Source organism: Dama dama, chromosome 33, assembly GCF_033118175.1.
Source record: "Dama dama isolate Ldn47 chromosome 33, ASM3311817v1, whole genome shotgun sequence".
In the NCBI taxonomy this organism is placed as follows: domain Eukaryota; kingdom Metazoa; phylum Chordata; class Mammalia; order Artiodactyla; family Cervidae; genus Dama; species Dama dama.
The window spans coordinates 21,444,407-21,466,612 of record NC_083713.1 but is presented as its reverse complement, the minus strand read 5'-3'; the positions used below and the strand labels follow the sequence as shown (position 1 = coordinate 21,466,612).

Below are 22,206 nucleotides of genomic sequence, written 5' to 3'. Positions count from 1 at the left end.
GAAAATCTAGGCAAGCAAGACAGTGAGAAGATAGAGAGACCAGACCTTTCACAAAGAGAGTGGCTTTAGTGGTTGCTATGCCAACATCATTGCTCAGTTGGCAAATGTAGGTCCCCGAATCGGCAGCTTTGGCTGAAAAGAGCTCCAGGATGGTGGAGGTGTCATCCTTCCAGACTGAGCGAGCCGCTCCGGAGTGCAACTCCTTGTTATCTTTAAACCACTTTATTGTCATGGGTGCAGAGCCACCCACAAGTGCCTTTAATTGAACCCTTGTATTGGGATTGACATCTTGTGACTGTGGCTTTTCCAGGAAGTAAGGGGGTTCTGGGGTGAAAGAAGAAGAAGCAAAAGGGGAAAGGAAGGTTTATTTTAGAACTGATCAGTCAAGGAAAGAATTAAGAAATGAGAGAGCAGTAAGTTCTTGAGAGGCAGAGACAAAATTTGCCAACCTTTGACTGTCAGATGGCCACTGCACTGGTTGTGTCCTGCCTTGTTAGTGGCAGAACAAGTGTAGGTGCCACTGTCTGAACCTTCCAGCTGACTGATTTCCAAGAAGGCAGTATTGTCATGAAAAGAGAACTTGTATTTTTCACTAGCTGTTATTTCTTGGTCATCTTTGAACCACTGGATGCTTATGGGGTGTGACCCGGCCACTATGCATTCTAAGTCAATGGAAGACCCTTTAATGCTGTCCATTTTCTTCAGCTTTTTGGTGAATGATGGAGGTATGATAAGATCTATGCAATGAAAAAGCAAAAAAAAAAAAAAAAAGTCAATCTACTGATTTATACTTTTTTTCTAAAAGTGAAAGAGATAAAGAGCATAGAAATGCCCAGTTCCTCGCCACAGAAAAGCTGTACCAACCTAAGACATTAATGCTAGCCTTGCAGCTGCTCCTCCCGACATCATTTTGGACTTCAAAAGTATATTCACCACTATCTCTCTTTTCTGTAGAAATAATCTTCAGTATAGAGACAGTGTCAGTGACACTGATTTTATATTTTTGGCCCAGGGTCAATTCTTGGCCGTCTTTAAACCATTTGGCTGTAATCTCCTTAGTCCCTGAAAATTTAACCTGCAAAGTGGCAGGGTCTCCATGGGTGACATCTATAGACACAGCCTCCTCAATGATTGTTGCAGGTTCTGTGGAAAACAAAGGGATAGGTGTGGGTTGTGAATGGCTCTGCTTAAAGGCTTACATCTGCATTTTTTCCCTAGAACCCACAGTGAGCTTTCTGAACCAACCTTTTACTGAGAGTACTGCGGAACACCTTTGTATTCCTGCATCGTTTTTGGCCTGGCAAACATATTTCCCATCGTGCTTGACTTCAATGCCACTGAGGTACAGACTTGCCACATTGTTCTCAAAGGTCATTCTTATGTGATCATCTTCAGTGATCTCCTCGTTGTCTTTTAGCCAAGTCACCGTGATGGGCAGGGAGCCCTTCAGCGTGGCCTGGAAGGCAGCGGTGCCTCCTCTAAGGGAGCTGGTGCTTTCGATCTTCTTTACAAAGGTTGGGGGTTCTAGCGGAAGAACGAATTCTCAATCAATACTGACTCTAGAGCAAAACCAGCTTAATACAAAAGCATTGACTCCAAAGAGAAGCCAGTCCGTCCTTAGCACTGACACTAACCTCTTAAAGTCACCCTGGCACTGCAAGTGCTGCTGCCCACCTCATTGGTGACCCGACACTGATATTCACCCGCGTCCGCAGCTACAAACTTGAGGATCTGCAGGCTAACCAGCTGATCCTGAATGAAGGTCTTATACTTCCTGCCACTTCGAAGTGTGGTGTTGTCTTTGAACCAAGTGATCTCAAAGGGAGGCGTGCCCGCCACCTCAGCCAGCAACATGACGTCATATTCCTTCAACACTTCAATGGGCTTAAATTCCTTGGTAAAGTAAGGTGACTCTACAGTGGAAAGGAATCATTTTGAGTTAATGCGAATGGAGTCTGTGCCCCAGGCCATAACTTTGGTGACACAAGGGACGATGTGGACACAAACCTTTGACTATCAGAATGCTACTGCAGTGGTCACTGCCAGCCTCATTTTGAGCCTCACACATATATTCACCACTGTCTTCGACAGCAATATCTGTAAGTCTTAGAACTGCAGTGGACTCCACAAAAGACATTTTATGTTTGCTGCTCTCCTTAATTTCTCTATCATTTGCAAACCACGTTATTTTAATTGGAGGGGTGCCCGTGACTTTGCAGGCGAGCTGGGTGGTGTCTCCCTTCTTTAACAGCTGGGACAGTTCTAACCTTTCGACAAATGTGGCAGGTTCTGTGGAAGGAAGTCATTCAGAGATGTGAGAAAGAAGCAAGAACTAACAATGGTAGCTCAAAGATGTCAAGGAAATTCTGCAAACCTTTTACAAACAAGTTTGCACTGCACTCCACAGCTCCAGCCACGTTGCTGACTTTACAGGTATATGTGCCTGAATCGGTGGTTTTTACTGCATACAGTTCCAGGGAACTTTCTAAAGCTTCTTTGTTGATATAGCAGCTTCCACCAGAAACCAGCTCTTTGTCACCCTTAAACCATCTGATTGTGAAAGGGGTAGACCCTTGGAAGGTGCTCTTCAGGCACACAGCCGAGCCAGGCAGGACATCCTTTGATGCAGGTTTAGTTACAAAACTGGGTGGTTCTAAAGGAGTATAAGAAAGAATTTCAAAGAGTTAAGAGGTGCCACTGAAAGGAAGATACCTTAAGTTGAACATCATTTACATAAGAATGAAAGGCACAGTCTCCAGCCAACCTTGCACAATCAGGGCTCCGCTGCAGTCTTTGCTTCCCACAGAATTTGTGGCTCGACAGGTAAAATTCCCGGCATCACTCATGTCTACTCTGCTTATCTCCAAAGAGGCTGTGCCTTCCACAAAGGCTATTCTGTATCTGTCAGAGGAGGCTATTTCTTTACCATCCTTATACCAGGACACCCTCATGGGGAGGGAGCCAGCAATTTTGCAGTCCAGCCTGCAGGTGCCATTAACCACACTGTCCACGTTGCGAAGGGGCTTGGTGAAGAATGGAGCAATGTCTCGATCTGTTCATGGCACAAGAAGGGAAGAAAGAACAATGCAGAAAAGGGAGCAGTGATTTTAGGGTTTTGTCAGTTGGGTTTCAAAGGAATATGGGAGCACAGGTTTCTAAGGATACTAACCTAAGACAGTGAAGGCTGTCTCACAGGAGCTGCTGCCCACTTCATTGGAAATCTCAAACATGTACTGGCCGCTATCGTGAAGTTCAGCCGAATAAAATTTGAGTTGGGCAACATTGTTTTTAAAGCTTATCCTATACTTTTTACTGGCGACCAAAGGTCTCCCATCTTTGTACCATTTTGGCTTGAGCTCTGGGGTGCCTGTGACTGTGTACTCCAGCGTGGCTGGGTCCCCCGCAGTCACTTGGATCAGTTCTGCTCTCTCAATGATTTTAGCGGGTTCTACAACGGTATTAAATAGTTAGAATTCTGCAGTGTGGATTAAGGTTTCATTTTTAAAGGAAATATCAATTCAAAACGTTCCTCCACGAACCTTTAACTATTAATTCCCCAACAGACGTTTGGCTTCCGGCTTCATTTTCAGCCAGGCATGTGTATTTGTCACCAAAACCAATCTGCACATCAGGGATTATCAAGACTGCCACACCATTGGCAAAACTCATTTTGATCTTTCCATCTTCTTTAATGATCTCCTGTCCTTTCATCCATGTGACAGAAATGGGTTCTGACCCTCTCACGGCAGCTTGTAAGGTAACCGTCTGTCCCGCCAGTGCAGTAAAATCATCTACTTTCTTTACAAAGGTTGGTGGTTCTAGTTAAAGAAAGACAGCATATAAAACTGATCATTCCCAAACACTTTGACACCATGTGCATTCAAGAATTTTATCTTGATTACATTTATCCAGTCCATAGTGTTGGTTGATTAGAAAAAGAAATCCAATTTAAGAGGTATTACAATTCCATGCAAGAAGAAGATGCAAAGATACATGGCTATCAGCTGACAAAATCGCTTATTGCATAATTCACTTTTGTAGACCCAGGTTCAATTCCTGGGCCTGCAAGATCCCCTGGAGAAGGAGATAGCCACCCACTCCAGTATTCTTGCCTGGAAAATTCCATGGACAGAGGAGCCTGGTGGGCGACAGTCCATGGGATCGCAAGAGTCGGATACGACTTAGCAACTAAACCACCACCACCATCAGAGACTCAATATTTACACTGGCCTCAAGATAAAGACTGCATTGTCCCCAGGGTCTTAGGTCAAACCGAAGGCAAAACGTATTTTCAAAAATTAGGAGAAGGGGAGAGTGTACCAGTTTTACTTCCTTGAGCTAAGAAAGCTATTTCGACAATTCATTAAAGAGATATCAATTTTTCAAGCACTAACCTTTTAGTAAGTGGGTTGCAACACAGCCACACTTCCCAACTTCATTAGCAACCACACACTCATAGTCACCAACGTCTGCACTATTAAAAGAAAAGATCTCCAGGGACACAGTGGACTTCTGAGAAAACAACCTGTACTTTTTACTACTTCGAATTTGCTTCTTATCCTTGAACCAGCTAATTTCAAATGGTCCAGTGCCTGCGATTTCACACTGAAGGAGGGCATTTGTTCCTCTCACTATGTCTGCAGGCTCAAGAGTTTTGATGAAAGAAGGAGGTTCTACAAGAGCATGAAAGTATTGTATAAGTTATGTGTTACAAACAGTTAAAAAGAAAATTTTTTCTTAAAAACCAATGGACTATGATCAAGTCAACAAACCTTTGACAACTATTTCAGCACTGCAGCTGTCACTGCCAACGTCATTCACTGCTTCACATGAGTAAGTCCCGCTGTCTTCAACTTTTACATCCGTAATATCAAGGACAGCCTCAGAATTGACAAAAGACATTCTGATTGTGTTACTCTCAGTAAGTTCTTTGTTATTTTTAAACCAAGTAACCTGGATCACAGGTGAGCCTTTCAGCTTGCAGTGGAGGCGTGCTGATTCACCTGGGAGCATTAAGTAAGAAGGATCCACCTTCTTCACAAAGGATGGTGGCTCTATATGAAGTTAACAAAAGAGAAAAGGAAAAGATATCTGAAGCATAAAGCACACACACACAAAGTAGACATCACACAATAAAAAGACACACAACACACACACAAAATATCTTCATGAAATTCCTGAACAGGTTGTGGTGTACTTAATAGCTTTCCACATTTCTATGATTCTAAAACATTTTCCCAGACTCTTGATTTAAAAATAAACAAACAAAAACAAAACTAAACACATTCTACTTAGACAAAGAGCAGTTTTATGAAAGAAGATATTTAAGGATTGCCCAGATACTCAAAGTTCTTAGAAGTAGTTTTAAGCAAGCTATGTTAATGGCAGACAGCTTGAAACGAACAAGAGTAAGCGAATGCTGGAAAAGACTAAAAAAATAAAATCAAACAATTTCAGGATTTCCCCAAACCAAAACATTTGCTGGGATGAAATCATTTTCATCACAAAATGGGCCGACTGCAGTGTGTGAACAATTTGTCTACTGAGGCATCCCTGCAGAGAAGGGAGTGAAACATTGTTCACACACTTCTTACCTCTGATAGTTACTGTCGCGGAAGTGGAGCTGCTTCCAGCCTCATTGGAAGCTGTGCAAACATAGGTTCCCGAATCTTTGAGTTTGGCCAGCGGGATCTCAAGTGATGCTATTTTATCTTCAAAATAGATCTTATAATCTTTCCCAGGGGGGAGCCTCTGCCCATTTTTGCTCCATGTAATTGTGACTTTTCTGTCTTCATCTACTTGGCCCTCAAGGTGGATCTTCTTATTGATAGCTGATTGTACAGGCTCCAGTTCTTTAATAAAATGTGGTTTGTCAATTATGTCCAACTCAGCTTGGCAGGTGTCAGCTCCAAACTTGTTAGAAGCCTTACAGGAGTAAATTCCTCTATCGTGAACTGTAAGATTTGAGAGCTCTAAAATGTGTTTGTTGTCTACATCTGAAATCTTGCAGGTAGGGGAAGGTGAGAGGGCCATGCCATCTTTCTGCCAAATGGTTTCAATCACGGGAGTGCCTGTCACTGTGCAGAGAAACTTGGCGGCCTTACCCACAAAAGTCGTTATGGACTTAGGTCTGGAGAAGAAGGTTGGTGGGTATGCCTCTGTAAGAGAAATGTTTTCAGTGTTATATTTTGTCCCCACAAAGCTCCTGCTGTAATTACATATTCCAAGAAAAAGAAGAGATGAGTTATAGCTTTAGATAGACATGAGACATTATTTAAAGTAGGGTAATGTATTAAGAAGATGAAAAGATGCGTCAAAGGAAAGGGATGAGAATTTTTTTTATAGCGGAGCAAGACAGCACTTGAAATAAAAGAAAATTTGGTCTTCTTTTATTTCACAACATTAACTTACAATTGCTAAAGATCTGTCCATTTTATTAGCTGATTAATTGTTTGAACTATCTGATAAGCAATTCAACTGGCACTTTAATTCTGCAAATCAGAAGACTGTATAAGGAATATAAAGAAAATGTTCTTGACTTTTCTGAAGAGCAGGGATATTAAGTGAGTGATAGAAAAAGTCTGAATAGTTTTGTAAAGTCTAACCCTCATGTTTCAACTACAAATGCATCTGCTAAACCATTTCAAACTTGTAAATATATATATATATATAGCAGTAATTTTCTATGTCCATTCTGCATTTGGAAGAAAGCCTTTAGGAACCTCTCTTTCTGGTTAAACAAAATCCTCCTCTTTCTTCTTTCCTCTGTAACTTCAAGCTCAAGTGTTAGTTCCATTACTGAACAGGCCTATTTTGGATAAAGAAATTTCTCGAAGTGTCATTAAGAATAATGCCATGCACTTGGTGGCATAGATATTCTTTGATTGCAAAGCAAAAACCACTGAAATGGGTCACTGTGGGCCTGGGGTGTGGAGTTTCCGACATGGAAGAGTTGTGGAGGAGAGGAAGCTATAGGTCACCCCGTCTTCAAGTCAATGACGTGTGCTGCATTTGTCTTCCCCCTCCATATGCTCTCGTTGGAGAAGAAGGTCAAGGTAATATGGGAAGTCAACTAAACTTCAAAAAGGAAAAGAAGACCAAAGGACAGGCCCACCCTGACATTTAGTGCATGGCTTCTGTCAACAACACGAGTCATTGCCACCCCTGATCCCAAACCGTAATTCATAAGCTCAAAGTCACATTTTCTCACGGCAGAGAGAAAGCAAGAGAGACAGAGAGGGAAGGAAGGGAGAGAAAGGAAAGAGCTACTAATATTTTTTGCTAATAAGACTTGAGTGTTACCTACTTGACAGTCATCCTGTATATTATTAGAAAACTAAGAACAGAATATTTGTGCAGTTATTCTTATTTTTAAATTAGTAATAAAGCCTAGGGTGAAACTCCTAGCTTGGAGTCCTGTCATACCTCCCTACCTCTTATTACGATTTGTTTAACTTCAGTCTTATGCTCTGTCCTTTTTTTCCTGTTCTGCTTTTTCCTGTTCTTAATTGGTTAATTGAGTCCAAGTTATTAAATATATTGGGACATCATTTATTGTTTAGCAGCACCAAAGTGTCCTGAAAATTTTTCTTACTAAGGGGCAAGCAAGACTATTTAAAGAAAAGAAAGAGAACAAAACAAAACCCCAAACCAAACTATCAGGAGTCACTGCTTGTATGATTCCTTGACATCCTCTTGAAATGACAAGTTATTATTTTTTTTTCCTTTAGCTGTTGTCAGAAATAGGACTGTAAACAAGAATTTCTCCTCTCTCACAGGCTCTGCAGGAGCCACTGAGTTACCACGTTGGCTACTGGTCTCTCCAGGTGGTAGAACATACACTTCCTGCGCCTGTATGAAAGGAAAACAGGCAATGGTACAAATGGGACGACGGCTGTGTCTGCATGTGGCATTTACCTGTCACGGTCAGGGTGGCCGTGCAGCTGACGCTGCCATACTCGTTGGAAGCTTTGCAGGTGTACTCGCCACAGTCAACCACCTGGGTTCTCAGGATTTCCAGGGTGGTGACATAATTTGCAGACCGAATAGAACACTTGTCACTTTCATAGATTTCTCGTCCAGCTTTGAACCACTGGAAGCGGACATTGGGGGCGCTGTGGATCTCACAGGTGAATTTGGCGAGGTGGCCCAGGGCTACTTCCAGGGGCTCAATTCTCCTCCTGATCACTGGAGCAGCTGCAAAGGGAAGCAGAGGCTGTTAGCACGCCTCCTTACTAGGCACCTCACATTTTTCTTTTCCTTCTAACTTTTGTTGCTGTTAATGGAGTAAAACAGTTCAAATTGGTGAGATGGATTGCAGCAGTTTAAGACAAGTGACTGGAAAATGAGAAAGATCATTGAAGGCAAAAGAAGACAATGAGCAGCTTTCAACATATTCAATTGTTATTTTCCAGTGAATTGTGAAAAATGTGATGCTTTGGCTTACATGCATAACAACACGATATATTTTTTTAATATACCATGCTGACTAGGAATACTCAGAATAACGTGAAAGAAACATGATCTACTAAATAAAGTGATGCAGTGAAACAATAGCAAAAAAAAAAAAAAAAGAAAGAAATCGAAATGAGAAACACAAATAGACAATTAATCATGGTTATTTTGAATTTAAGAATGAAACTGATGATTTCAGGGTAACTAGATGTTCACTGACAGCTTTTGATTACATATCACTAAAGTATTTTCATATAGAAATAGACTGAAAACATTTATCAGTTTTATGAAATATATGAAAATACATTTATTTTTTAAATAAATAGCAGTATAACTATAACATGCCACCCAGTAAGGCAGTAAGGGAAAAGGAGAAGAGTTAATAACCATGATTATGTCTGTGATTTCATTTTTACTCTAAATAAGTTCTGGCAATGGCAGGTAAGTGAAAATTCAGTGATGAAACCTAAGTCACTACAACCCAGTGAATGTTAGAGCTTGATCCACTGAGTCCTTAAAAATCCAACCTCTTTTGACCACAGTGAGTTTTGCTGAAGTTGCTGCTTTTCCGATGTCATTCAAGGCCTCGCACGTATATTCCCCTTCATGCTCCTCTCTGTTTACTTTGTCGATTACTAGCGTATATGTATTCTGATCCTGTAAACACTTGAACTTTCCATCTGAAGGGACCAGTTTACTCTCAAAATACCAATTCACCTCTTTGGCATTTGTCATGGATGACGTGAGGCTTATGATGTCACCTTCCTCGGCAACTGTGTCCACCAAGGGCGTCTGTACATCAGGGCCACGCTCTCTGAGCTTCCTGTCTTCCTCAGCCTCAGCTTCCTGTATCTCTGCTGTACCAGCCTCCTCAGTACCACCTTCAGAGACTTTCTCTTTTTCCTCTGATGGTTTTGGTATCTCATCCTGTTTTTCATCAGAAACAGCAGCAGAAGCAGTTGTGGTACCCGCCGCTTTGACCTGACTCTCCACCTTAAAATAACTGATCTCTTCCTTCGAGATAAGATACTTAGATTCAACTTCTAGTTCAGTGATTGCTTCAAGCTTCTGTGAGCTGGAAAAAGAAAGATCTTCCTGCAAGACTACTGTGGCTCCTTTCTCAATTCCAGGCTCCTCAGCTGTTAAAATGTTCATTTCCTCACATATAGAGCACAACGCCTCCTTCAGTTCAGTTTTCAAGTCAGCCATTTGAGGATCAATGCCTTTAATAGTGATGGTTAATTCTTCTGTCAAAGATTTCACTGAGGTAATCAGATAGGTGCACATAATGCAGTCGGGCTCTTGGGTAGAGTGAATGGCCTTGACCTCCACCTGTTCAATGTTTCTTAACCATTCAGAGAAAAGACTCAGTTGCTCGCTGGCCACTGCTGCTTGCAAAGCACTGCGGACCTGAGTTTTCAGGTTTAATCGCTGCTCTTCTGGAATACCAGAAAGCAAACTTTCCTTAGAAAGAAAATCACTTCCCTGCACCTCCTGCACGCCATTTACTGCCACAGGCTCCTTTTTATACTCCACGGTTTGGTTCAGGGGCAATGCCAAGGTGTCAGAATGCTCTTCTTTGAGCAGTACCTGCTTTTCCTCACATGTTAATGGAAACCTTAAGGACTTGCCTTCCTCAACCCTGGCTGCAAAATCTTGCCCCACACTATCTAGTTGATCCACACTTTCCATCAAAATTTCACTTTCTGTGCATGTGTGTTCAGAAGGGACCCTGGAGACTGTGATGTCAGGATCCTGGAAAGTTTGGGCGTGTCCCTCAGCTAAGCTCTGATTCAGGAAGAGAGCATTTTGTGACTCTTGCTTTTGAGAAGTCTCTCTCTGCCCTCTGTCCACTGCAGACACTGTCTCGTCTTTTGATAAAAGTACTTCCTCAGCCACAGAGGTCGGATATGAATGGGCTGTTGTTTCTTTTATTGATGACTGTGGATAGCGCTCTTCAGGTTCAGCTAATAAAGTTTGCAGAGACTCAACTGTTGACGAACTAATTTCCTCTATGGACGTGGCACTTGGGAAGATTTTTTCCGTATCTGATAGAACTCCCTGTGACTCAGGCTCTTGACACATCAGAGTATCTTCTCTGGGGAGGGTGTCCTGAGACTGGGCAATCTGCAGCTGTAAATTGGAAGGTAGTTCCTTGATAGGCTGGACATGAATAGTGCCACTGATGGAAAGAAGTTCTCTGGTGCTTTCAGGAGGAGGCATATCGTGTTCCAACATGACTGTGGATTGCAGTTGCTCAGCTTTTAAAGTAACTTGACTGCTTAGTTCATTGGTTTTAACCACATGCTCATAAGAAAACTGCTGTTTTTCTTCTGCAATTAAAGCAGCTTTCAAAATGGTATCTTTTACGAAAGCTACCACTTCCCGCTCTGAGTCAAACGTCTCAAGTGCAGGGTCCTTTAACGATGTGTGTGGGAAACCTTCCGGAGCCTCTGGTGTGGACGCTGCTTTGCAGGCGGCATCAGTCATGTCTGTGTCTTCCAGAAGCACAGACAGCTCTGCTGCAGAGGTGGACTCACCCCACACATTCTCTGCTTTGCAGACATAGAGACCGCCATCTTCTCTCTGAGGATCGTTGACGATGAATGTCCCGGAACCATCAGGATTATGAATGACAGTGTAATAAACATTGGTGCAAAGTTGCTTGTTTTCTTTGAACCACAGAACGGTGGGCGCAGGCTCTCCGAGGACCGTGTATTCAAAGATGGCGGGGAGTCCCTGCACACAGTGCACTGGTTTTAACTCCTTAAGGAAGTAAGGAGGACAAGGACCTTGGAGCTTTTCCAGAGGCTTCTCCTCTGCCGATTCTGGTTCTTCATGGCCCTTGGCTTCAGGATTTATTTTCAGATATGCGCTACACATTGCCTGCCCATATTCATTACTGGCAATACATGTATATTCTCCCTCATCCTCCAGTTTGGTGAACAGAATGATTAAGCTGTGATCATTACCGTCAAACACAAATTTGTAGTCAGCTGAAGGGGTTAACACTGCTCCATTAAAGAACCACTGTATCTGGGGTGTGGGAATGCCAATGACAGTAACAAACAGCTTCGCCACATCCCCTATGCTTATTTCAGCATTTGACACTTCTTTGATGAAAACTGGGGCATTGCCCTCCTTTTTGGAATCAAATTTAGGTGAATAAAGGGAAGGTTCAGACAAAGGTTCAAGTGTTTCAGTTCTGTTAGATAACTGAAGGTCACAGCTAGAGGTTTGAGGTCCTTCTTCCTCGGCAGACAGAAGAGAAATAGAAAACTCTGTGTGGGAAAAAATGATTATTATTTTACTATCAATTTTACTTAAATAAACGAAGAAGTCAAAGAATTACACACCGGGCGACAATCTTCTGCTTTATTCCTGAAATTTAATTATCATGAGATTAATTTATCAAAAAGTACATTTCTAAAATTTTAACCTTAGCTTGTTATATCATATGATTATAAATACTGTACTGATGCAACTGATGCAAATCCATTTCATTTGTGTTAGAGTTTATAAATTTTAAAGATGTTCTTATGAGTTTTCCTTTGTGATAGTCTCAATTCTAAAGTTTGTGAAACTGCTGGCTAAATATTAATAATAAAAGAATTCTGAATCCAAATATTTTCTTTAAAACAAAAGTTTTAACTAAAAATTCCAATAAATATTAAGTAACCAATTTAATATTAAATATTAAATAAAAAAGAATTGAGGACTATTTAAATAAATGTCTAAAAAGATCCATACTTATTTCTTACATTTAGAATTTTCTTGAGTTTAAGAATGATCCTCATTGTCAAATTGAAGACTGTTTATTTCCAAAATAAAACAACTATGTTTTAATTACTACTTATAAACTGAAGCCATTATTAAAAATAAGTGGCTACAGAAAATGGTTGATCTGAATTTGTAAGAGAACCACTGTTTTCAGTTACTAGAAATGCAGGGCTTCTTTTGCATGTGTAAATTGCCACATCACTTCAGCAAAGCTTTTATAATGAGGCTTATGCTAAGAAAATGGGAGAATCAGAAATGAGAGAAAACTCCAGCATTAAAAATTTGATTATATTTTATTGCACAAGAAATACCTATACAGTCTTATTGAACAGAAAAACAAGCAATGGATAACAGATGTTCTTTAAAGTTTCATGAACAGAATGAAAGAAATGTAATTTGATAACAAGGGATTAGCTTTTCATTAAATTTGTTAGGTATGTAGAACAGCTCTGTTAATAATAGTTTTATTACTTTACCTAAAAGTAGTTTGACTATTGTATTAGTTCACTCCACTTGCATTACAGGGAACAGTCTTATGTTTTAATACAAATGTATAAGCAGTAAAGAGCAAGACTCCAGTGTCTGTTGGCTATAAATATATTGATAAAACTTATCTATAAATAACTGTTTATCATTTCAATTAGTAACTTGTAAAAACATTGATTAATTTCACATTCTAATGACCACATAACTTCACATTTAATCTATAATGTTATCACTCATGTCAGCTTTCTCTTCAATTATACTCCCAAAATATCTATAAACGGAGTGAATGTCAATATAGTGAAAATACCCCTACTCACTAACACCTTGAAATATTTTCAGTGTTTTCCCTTTCTTCTAAACATGGTATAGTAACCATAAAAAGATATTAAATGAAATTCAAGAGTGCTGAAACATGAAAGGTATAGTTAAAATACATGCAGTATTAACAGCTAATAATTATGTCTAGATTTTACTATGCATAGTACAATTTTATTTTATTTTATATCTAGCATAAGAAATTAATATCTCAGGCTTTTAAGTTATATGCCATTGAGCTGGAAAATAAAAAATTCCATTTAATTTTTTATGGAATTATAACTGTAATTATAACAGTAAGTAAGCCAAGTGTGGGCAAGGCTTATTTTTCTTTACTCAGTCATTGCTATTTTGAATATCCTCAAGTTCAACGCTCCTGAGACTAACAGAATTCTAATGAGCAAAATCAAATAAAGCCCACCTTTTTATAAGCATAAAAGTATAGTTTACAGCTCTTTCTGTCAATCCAAAAAGGCAATAAAACTTTTCTTCTTTTTTTTAAGAACAGGTTTGAACTATTGTGATGCTGTATAATGTTTGGGTAAAGTGTGCTTGTTTGTCATAACCTGAATCTGTAATTTATTTAAACATCCATTATGTGATTAAGAGTAGAATAAATCCCCCAGTCTCTAAACTGTAGACTTAGTTTTATTTCAGGGATTTATGATGTGATATATTACATCATATCTATAATTACGACCACAGGTATTGTGTGCTCATTGGTTGAAACAGAAATGATAGTTCCACAACAGTGTATCTATATTGACAAGTTATTGACTCTAAGCAAGCAAAGCCAATGTTCTTCTGCGGGGCAGTGAGGAGGGTGGTGATTAAGCCTGACTGCTCTGTCTAGATCCTACATATACTCCCAGGTTTCTTCTTTAATTTGAAAGGCTTTTAGGGAATTCCCACTGTGGGAATAAAAAATTTGACAAATGAAAGAAACATAATAAACATAACTGGATATGTGGATTCTTTTGAAAATTTAAATGACTAATGTTTTACAATTCAATTAAAATTAGTATATTTAATATGGTCATGGTATGTAAACATTGCTCAACTCAGGGTGGAAAACAGCCATTAGATAACAGTAATTTATAGAGCTGGAAGAAGAAAAGTTTCACAATCTAATTACTATATTCGATTATTCCTCTTGTCAACTGTGGCAAAGCTAAAATGCATTCTGAATTATATTAAGAGAAGTTACTACTGACTGGAAGGACACATAATCAGAGTTGAATGATTGCCTCTGAGGCCTTTTGGGCTAGCCCTTTGTTTTTATACAGGAAGACTAAATTTCCTTGTATTTATTACATCTTTTTATAAGAGAAAATTCAGTTCACAGTGGCACATAGGTACATTAAGGATTTTGTGAATTTACTATAATTTTGAAAAACCAAAAGAGTCACTTTAGAAACATATATGTTGATACATCTTAAATTTGAATACTTACTAATTTCTAGTTAGTTTTAAAAATAAAATTCAGGAAAATGACAGGAAGGCTAATTACCTTACTATCTGTATGTAATCTGAAATACAAATTACCATACTGCCTCAATATTAAAAGTATCCCACCTTCTTTTTCTAAAGCTTCTGAAATCGTACTACAGCTTAAAATTTATATGTAAATGAGATACAGTAGCCCTTTCCTCATCCCAGGCCAGTATCAAATTAATGTTGCATTTTTATACTTAATGTTTTCTCAAAAATTGAGGAAATGAAGCAGTTCCAAAAGTGGAAAGATGTTTATTTGCATATTCTGCAAATGTCCAGGTGAACTCTATCCACCAAGGGAGCACCACTGGTCCCTTCAACACCAGCAAGAGTTAAAATGCTTAAGAGAAGGCATATTAATAAGGAAAATATTTTTTAAAGAGCGAAAAGTAAATAATAAGACTACAAGGTAAAACAAATTATAGAATTAGTTACCAACTGCGCAAAGCTGACTTCTATTGCTGTTTGGTTCATTCAAACTCTGAGTAAATAAGCATGAATTTGGATGAAAAAGGGTTATTATTTCAAAAAGGACTTCTACTCCGAGCAGCGAGATTTTACCTTACCATTTGTCTGTGTGGTCGTCTGACATGGTCTTCCATTTCACACTTTATATAGACAGTTTATCTACTAAGAGAGAATGCATGCTGCTCACACATTTTATGGAGGAGGAAGGAAGGTAAAGCAGAAGTGCCAACGAGTAGGTAGCCAAGGAGATGTTTAATCGTGCTTGATGCGTCACAGCAGAATTGACACAGGTGATGATCCCACGGTTTAGATGACAGAATATTTACATGTGTTACAAACAAGAGATTTCCACATAAAGAAAGTGTTTTCCCGGAGTTTTTTCAAAGCAATGTGTTCAAATAGAGCAGATGTATTTGGAAACGTATCAGATCTACATAATTTGGAAAAAGTGAAAGCATCATCAATTCTCATCACCATGGAGGCGCTAACACATGGCAGGGAGAACTTTAAATGAGGGTGAGCACAGCGCGGGCCTCGGCCATGCCCGATTTGTTCGTAGCTACACACCTGTACTCACCTTCATCCTCTTTCACTAAGCTTGTTATGAACAGGTTGTGGAATCCTATGCCACTTTCCTCGGCACTGAACCTTGCTCCTTGCACTAACTTCCCATCTTTGTACCAGTAAACCATGGGCCTTGGAGAGCCACGGACTAAACACTGGAAATAAGCTGCTGTACCTAACGGTGCAGAACAGTCAGAAATACCTTTGATAAACCTGGGAGGCCCTTCTACCACCTGAAATTCAAAAAAGCTGTCTGCATATTTGCTCTTTAAGACCAACTCTTCCTTCACACTGCTTAACGTCACTTTGCTTCTCTGGGACATCAGAGCCGACATTTCCGAGTCTCCCATGGTGAGGAATCCCCGGCAGATCGCCTCCCCTACACCGTTCACAGCTCTGCACCTGTATGTCGCGCTGTCAGAAAGACAGACCTTGCGAATCTTCAGGGTGTGACTTCCCTTCTCCTCACTAATCACATATTTAAGGTCATCTGGCTCAATACACGTGTATTCTTTATACCATTTTACTTCGGGAGTTGGGACGCCTATGACTGAACATTTGAACACAGCGTCTGAGTTTTCTGGAATTCTAAAATCGCAAATAGGCATCACAAAGCGAGGAGGCATTTCGAATACTTCCAAGTCAATTTTTAAATCTTTGTCTTCTGCCTCCCTTGAAGCCATACTTGGATCTGCTAAATTCAATGGGAGAACATCTAGGCTCACAACCATGCTTTTATGATCAGGAGTAAATTCAGGAACTGTGACTATTTTCACTTGCTTCTCAAATTCTTTAACATCTTTTTCACTTAATTCAACCTCCAGGACAATTTCCTGAGGAGAAGGGGTCCTTGATGCAGTGTTTTCCAGATCAAACTCCATGACATGCTGGTGCGTTACTGGAGGCGGGAGTGCCACTGCTCTCTCTTGTTGGGGCACGATGTCCACGTGTGCAAAGCTCTTTGCTTCCCCTATGATGTTCACAGCATGGCACATGTACTCTCCCCCCTCTCCGTTTTGAATGCTAGCAATTTCCAAAGAGCACACATTACCCACCCTTTCTATTTTGATCCTTTCATCTGGCTCCAGCAAAGATTTATTTCGATACCATTTCACACCGGGAACTGGAATGCCCTCAACTTCAACAATGAAGCCCAAGGTTGTGTTTTCATAGATCTTCCTTTTGGTCAGTGGTTCAATAAAAGATGGAGGCATTTCATTGTCTTTGGGTTCAACGGCTTCACTGGGTGTGCCAAAGCAATCAGAACGCCATAATTCATAGGCTGAGCTTCTGTCTTCTGTGGGTGTATGGAAATGTTCACCCGATAGACTGTCCTCCCTTCCTAACTCAGATGGGTGCCTTTTAAAGTTTTCAGTGGGGTTTGGTCCTCCAGTAGGAATAGAGTATTGTTCAGCCGTTTTCCCTCCTAAAGGGGTGGAGTATCTCTCTAGGGTCTCTCCTGGGGGTGTGGAGTACCTTTCTAGGGTCTCTCCTGGGGGTGTGGAGTATCTCTCTAAAGTCTCTCCTGGGGGTGTAGAGTATCTCTCTAGGGTCTCTCCTGGGGGTGTGGCATATCTCTCTAAGGCCTCCCCAGGAGGTGTGGAATATCTCTCTAGTGTCTCTCCTGGGGGTGTGGAATATCTTTCTGCTGCCTCGCCTTCAGAAGGTGTTGAGTACCTTTCAGTAGCTTCCTCTAGAGGTGTTGTTCTTTCAGTAGTCTTATCCCCTAAATCTCTTGAGGATCTTTTAGTTGTATCTAAAGGAGGAAAATACAAATCAGGAGACTTTGGAGTTTCAAAATGTTCAACAGAGGATGGTGGGGTATAAAACTGATCTAGCTCAGAGATCTCTTCACTGCTGATACTCCCCACATCAATGGAAATATCAGATTCAGGAGAAAATGGGCGTCCCAGTGACTCCTGTTGTTGGCTGTAATACTCATACACAGTGCTGAACGTTACTTCTTCAACCTCCATTGATGTGACGGAGTCAGTCTGAACACGTTCTGCCTCGTGCCTGGCGTCTTTAGTCTCAGGAACTTCATGTTTTCCAGCAGCAAGTAAGTACTGTGTCAGGGAGGTCTCAGATTCTGTCACCTCCATTGTATGTGCCTCATCCAACTTAGGAGGGTTTTCAGAAAAACAAGTTTCTACCTTTTCTCTTTCAGTGGTGGAGAAAGAAGTTTCATCCTGTACTGGAATTTCTTCATTACATTTTTCTTTTTCAGGGGCATCTGCTTTTTCCCTTACTTGTTCATCTGGATTCTGTTGTTCCTCAGTTACGGGGAAGGGGAAGCGCTGACTTAAAGGCATTTTCCTGGGCAGTGTGTCTGCTTCCAGAACATCACCTGTGTGGCCTCCCAGAATTCCAGTGGTATATGCCTCTGTCCCTCCATCTTGCTTTTGAAATGATGTCAACTTTGGTTCCAAGGTATGTTCTTCCTCCGTTTCACAAATCTCTAAAAGCTTTTCCTCACTTGCAGCTTTTTTCAAATGTGAGATGAAACTCCCATCTTCCTTTTTCTCAGATGTATCAGCTTCTCCTATATCAGCAGATGAGCTCTGAAGTAGGGCACACGATTCACTATAAATCTCTTCAGAAAAAGTTTTAAGAGAAATATCAGTATTTAAAATTTCTAAATTTTGTTCCTGCGTATGTTTTTCCAAATAAAAGGCATTTTCATCACTGCCACTTTTCTCCCTCAGAGTCCTATCTGAAAACTCGTTACTGGAAGAAATCTCTGGATTTGCAAGTATGTTACTTTGCACACTTTGAGAGGTATCCTGTGTATCAGATTGTATGGTTTCAGGGCTAGGAACTTCCTCTTTATATGGTGTTGCCTGCCCCTGACTAGTTTTTTGCTCCTGAAACGCCTTAGCTGGGTCTCCTAAATGAGAATACATTTGTTTCAGATCAAATACAAGGTTCTCAGCATCTGCTGCTTCAGAAGCAGGATGCTGGGTTTGAAAATAAGTTTCTTCTGGTTGATCACCATGTAATCTAACTTCTTGAAATTTTACATCTGCAGTTTCTATTTGAGCATGAAATTGCTTGAGGTCAAATGTAATGGGTGCTTCATATTCAGCCCTTTCAGAAACTGCAGATTGATCTGTAAGAGCTATTTCCTTCTGTTGTTCCCTTTCCTGTAATTCAGACTCGTTATCAGTTTGAGAAGAAAGTAGCTTTAAATTCATTACAATGTTGGACGAATCCTGTTCAGTGTTTGAAGACATTTTCTCTGCCTCAAGCACATTTGTGTGTAGGTTACTTGGTCTTGATTTTCTTTGTCTTAATGGAAAGTCTCTGTCATCAAGCTTCTTTTGAGGAGGATTCACAAATGATTTCTTGGTAGGTCTTTTTTCTAGAACACCTTTTTCTACCTGTTGTAACTTTTCAAATGCGATAATTTTATGCCTCACCTTTTTTCCTGGGTAGTATCTCTCTTCACCAAAGGGTTCTTCACATACAATGATGGATGATTCTTTTGTACTGTAACTATCAGAAGTTCTCTCAGAGCGGATATTTGGTAAATAGTCAGTCTGGGCATATTTTTGCACGTTTTCCCTCTCTGGTCCACTGAATTTTCCAAAATCATTTCTTACTTCTTTTCTATTTTTAACTTCACTGAAATCATCACCAAATGGATAAACAGTCCCCTCTGCTTGATGTGGCTTTGATTTTTCATTTACATGTAACTCTTTCCCTTCATCTTGCCATTGTATGAGTTCAGCTCGGAGAGGCTTGTTGATTCTTAAGGATCTAGAAGTGCACTGCATAAATCTGGGCAGTTTTTCTCTATAAGATGTGCAAGAAACGGGGACTTTCTGCTCTATCTGTTCAACTGTCTCAGGGCTTTGAAAATACTCTCTTACAGAATATTTTTTTATATTGGATTGGGGAGTAAAAGAGCCAGTTGGATAATCATAAAAATGTGCCCTTACAGGTTCTCCCTGAATGTGTTGATCTTTAGAATATCTGGCATAAATTCCACCCATATTTTCCAATTGACTAGATTCCCTGTCAGTGACAGGTTCTACTGTTAGGTCTGAAACACTCTCAACTGCGCCTGAATTGTTTTCAGCAACGCATCTATATTTCCCAGAATCTTGAGAATTAGCATTATTAATATATAGCCTGTGGCAACAATTAATTTCTTCAAACTGGAACTTCTGGTTCTGCCTTAAAAGGACTCCATTGTGGAACCAGGTCACAGCTGGTTTAGGCTCACCAGAGAGGAAACATTCAAGGACTACGGAATCCCCTTCTCTACACCTGGCATGTTGTGGCATTTCCTGTAACACTTCTGGTGGCTCGTTAGTAATGTCAGAAGAGAATATGAACTTGTGTTTTGGTAAGCGAGTCGCCTCATCCTGAGGCATTGCCTTAGGTTCCAACTCCTCCAGTTGAAACAAGTCTCTTGACTCTCTATCCTGTTCTGGGGTAGGAGTAGCTGCTGTTATCTGAATTTCTACAGGAAAGGAAAGCAGTTCTGTGTCTGCAGAGGGAGGAACTGGTGGGTTACTTTTTAACATATGGAGGTTTGTTTGGCCCTCTTGTCTTAAAGGAGGTATGCCTTTTGCTTGGTCAAACACCAACATCAGTTCCTCTTCCTCATCGGTGTAGTCTTGCAACACTGGGACCCTATATGCTTCCAGATCATGCCTTTGTTTTGACTTCACTTTAAGCACACTCGTTGTTTTTACCGTTCCATATTGGTTAAATAGCACACAGGTAATGAAACCTTCATTTTGAGGAAGAACAGAAGAAAAGGTTAATATTGAATAGTTTTCGAAGGTCTGAGTGATGAAGCCTCGATTACGTGGGATTGGTATATCATTGTTATACCATGTCACTATGGGTTGAGGATATCCTTGAAAATGACACACAAATTCACAACTGTCACCTTCATAAACTTCTTGAGATTCTATTTCTCGAAGAAATGAAGGTGGGCAACGTTGCAGACGTTTTTGGAAAGGATTTTCAAAATGTCTTGTGACATTTTCTTCCTGTTCAGTTTCAAATTCATCAACTTTAACGGAGGTGGAGTGTTGTAACTCTCTCAGATCATCTTCTCTGATTTCAATATCTAAGGCCTCACTTTCTTGGATATTTACAACTGAGCCAAAAGATTCACTGGTGTATGGTGTGGTAACTTGAGACATCTTTTCAGGGGTCTCAAATATCTCCTCATTCTTACTTACATTCATGGTATCTTCAGATGACTCTACAATTTTGGTTTGGGTCACAATGGCTTCAAGTTGTTCTCCTGCTTGGAGAGTCTCATTTACTAGAATCTTACTGTATAAATGGTCTCTTGATAGACTTTCTCTTAGAAATGCCTCTTGGCTCATTCTCATTTCAGTCTGGAGAATTTCCTCATTGACATCAGTGTGAAAGGTTGTGGGAGCTTCTCCAGATTCCACATTTTGATCCATTAAATTAGGAAGGACCTGCAGATCCTGGACAATGCCCTCAGTTGACCTACCTACCTCTTCCCTAATGTCAGCTAGATCAGGCATAGAATTGCTTCTTATTTCTTCTCTAGAGAACAAAACATCCTTAACACTGTCTTCACTTCTCAGAGTTCTTGAACTTATTTCAGATGACGTGTCTAACAGAGATAATTTCTTTTTCTCCATCAACATTTTTCTAGCCTCCCTTAAACGGTGCAACTTCATTTTGGTCTCCTCATCCAAGAAACTTTCGCCTACATTAAGCCATCCCCTTATGTCAGATTTACTTTCTAAATATTCTTCCTCATACATTAAATCTGTTTTCCTGCCAGGGCACACTGTCTTAAAGTGTATAGTTCGCATCATTCCCTGTTGTTCCACGTCTTGCTTCTTATTAAAGGGAGAACCAGTAAACCTCAGATCAACCTTCAACCTCCCTTCTCTCCTTTCAGCTAAAGCTGCCACATTTCCATGCGTCTGTTCTACCCTTTTCAGAAATTCTAAATATTTCTCATCTTGCCCTTTTTGAATTACAAGCAATGATGCAGTTGATTCAGCAGAGCCTTCACTATTAATTGCTAATAATCTGTAACTTCCAGAATCTCGGTCTTGAACACTTTTAACCTCTAAGCTGGAGGAGTGATGATGTAAATCACTCTCTGTTTTTATGACCCGACGAAGCCCTGGTGCGATAGGTCGATTGTTTTGAAACCAAGTCATTTTTGGAGTTGGACAGGCAATTAATTTACATGTAAAAACAACAGGTTCACCCTCAAAAACATATTTAAATGTAAGTTTTTGGGTAAAAGAAGGCTTGAAATAGTCTGGCCAGGAGCTTGTTGATGATATTCTACTTGCATATCTTTTAGCAGCCATGGAGCTGTGGTCTATATCTTCAGAATCTGAGAAGGCATCACGGGTCTCTCTCTCTGAACGCTCAGATTCTTCCTCAGAGGATGACTCTAAAAAAAAAGTTCAATTAGAAAGCATTTTACTATTTTCCATAGTATTTGAAAAAGTTGAAAATAAATGAAATTGCAAAATAGAAAATGAAATAAAGTGCATGCTACAGATTCTCACAAATCCATAAGAAAAAATTCACTCACCATATTTGTTCGAATAAACGCAACACCATGCTCTGTTTAAAAGATTCTGACACGAAAATCGTTCGTTGTCTGGTCTTTTCTTCAAA

General features: G+C 40.1%; 1 protein-coding gene across 1 annotated transcript in view; it reads right to left on the bottom strand.

Moving 5' to 3' along the window:
• Positions 1 to 22,206, bottom strand: part of TTN (titin) — a 275,821-nt gene that overhangs the window by 198,710 nt on the left and 54,905 nt on the right. The window contains exons 46-59 of the mRNA XM_061135156.1: positions 7,918 to 8,196; positions 5,595 to 6,158; positions 4,773 to 5,054; positions 4,395 to 4,673; positions 3,540 to 3,818; positions 3,170 to 3,448; positions 2,765 to 3,052; positions 2,375 to 2,653; positions 2,008 to 2,289; positions 1,635 to 1,913; positions 1,246 to 1,524; positions 865 to 1,143; positions 450 to 737; positions 46 to 324 (exon numbers count right to left, since the gene is read on the bottom strand). Of these exons, the coding sequence (XP_060991139.1) occupies positions 46 to 324; positions 450 to 737; positions 865 to 1,143; positions 1,246 to 1,524; positions 1,635 to 1,913; positions 2,008 to 2,289; positions 2,375 to 2,653; positions 2,765 to 3,052; positions 3,170 to 3,448; positions 3,540 to 3,818; positions 4,395 to 4,673; positions 4,773 to 5,054; positions 5,595 to 6,158; positions 7,918 to 8,196 (4,215 nt within the window). The remainder of the gene's footprint in view (positions 1 to 45; positions 325 to 449; positions 738 to 864; positions 1,144 to 1,245; positions 1,525 to 1,634; positions 1,914 to 2,007; positions 2,290 to 2,374; positions 2,654 to 2,764; positions 3,053 to 3,169; positions 3,449 to 3,539; positions 3,819 to 4,394; positions 4,674 to 4,772; positions 5,055 to 5,594; positions 6,159 to 7,917; positions 8,197 to 22,206) is intronic.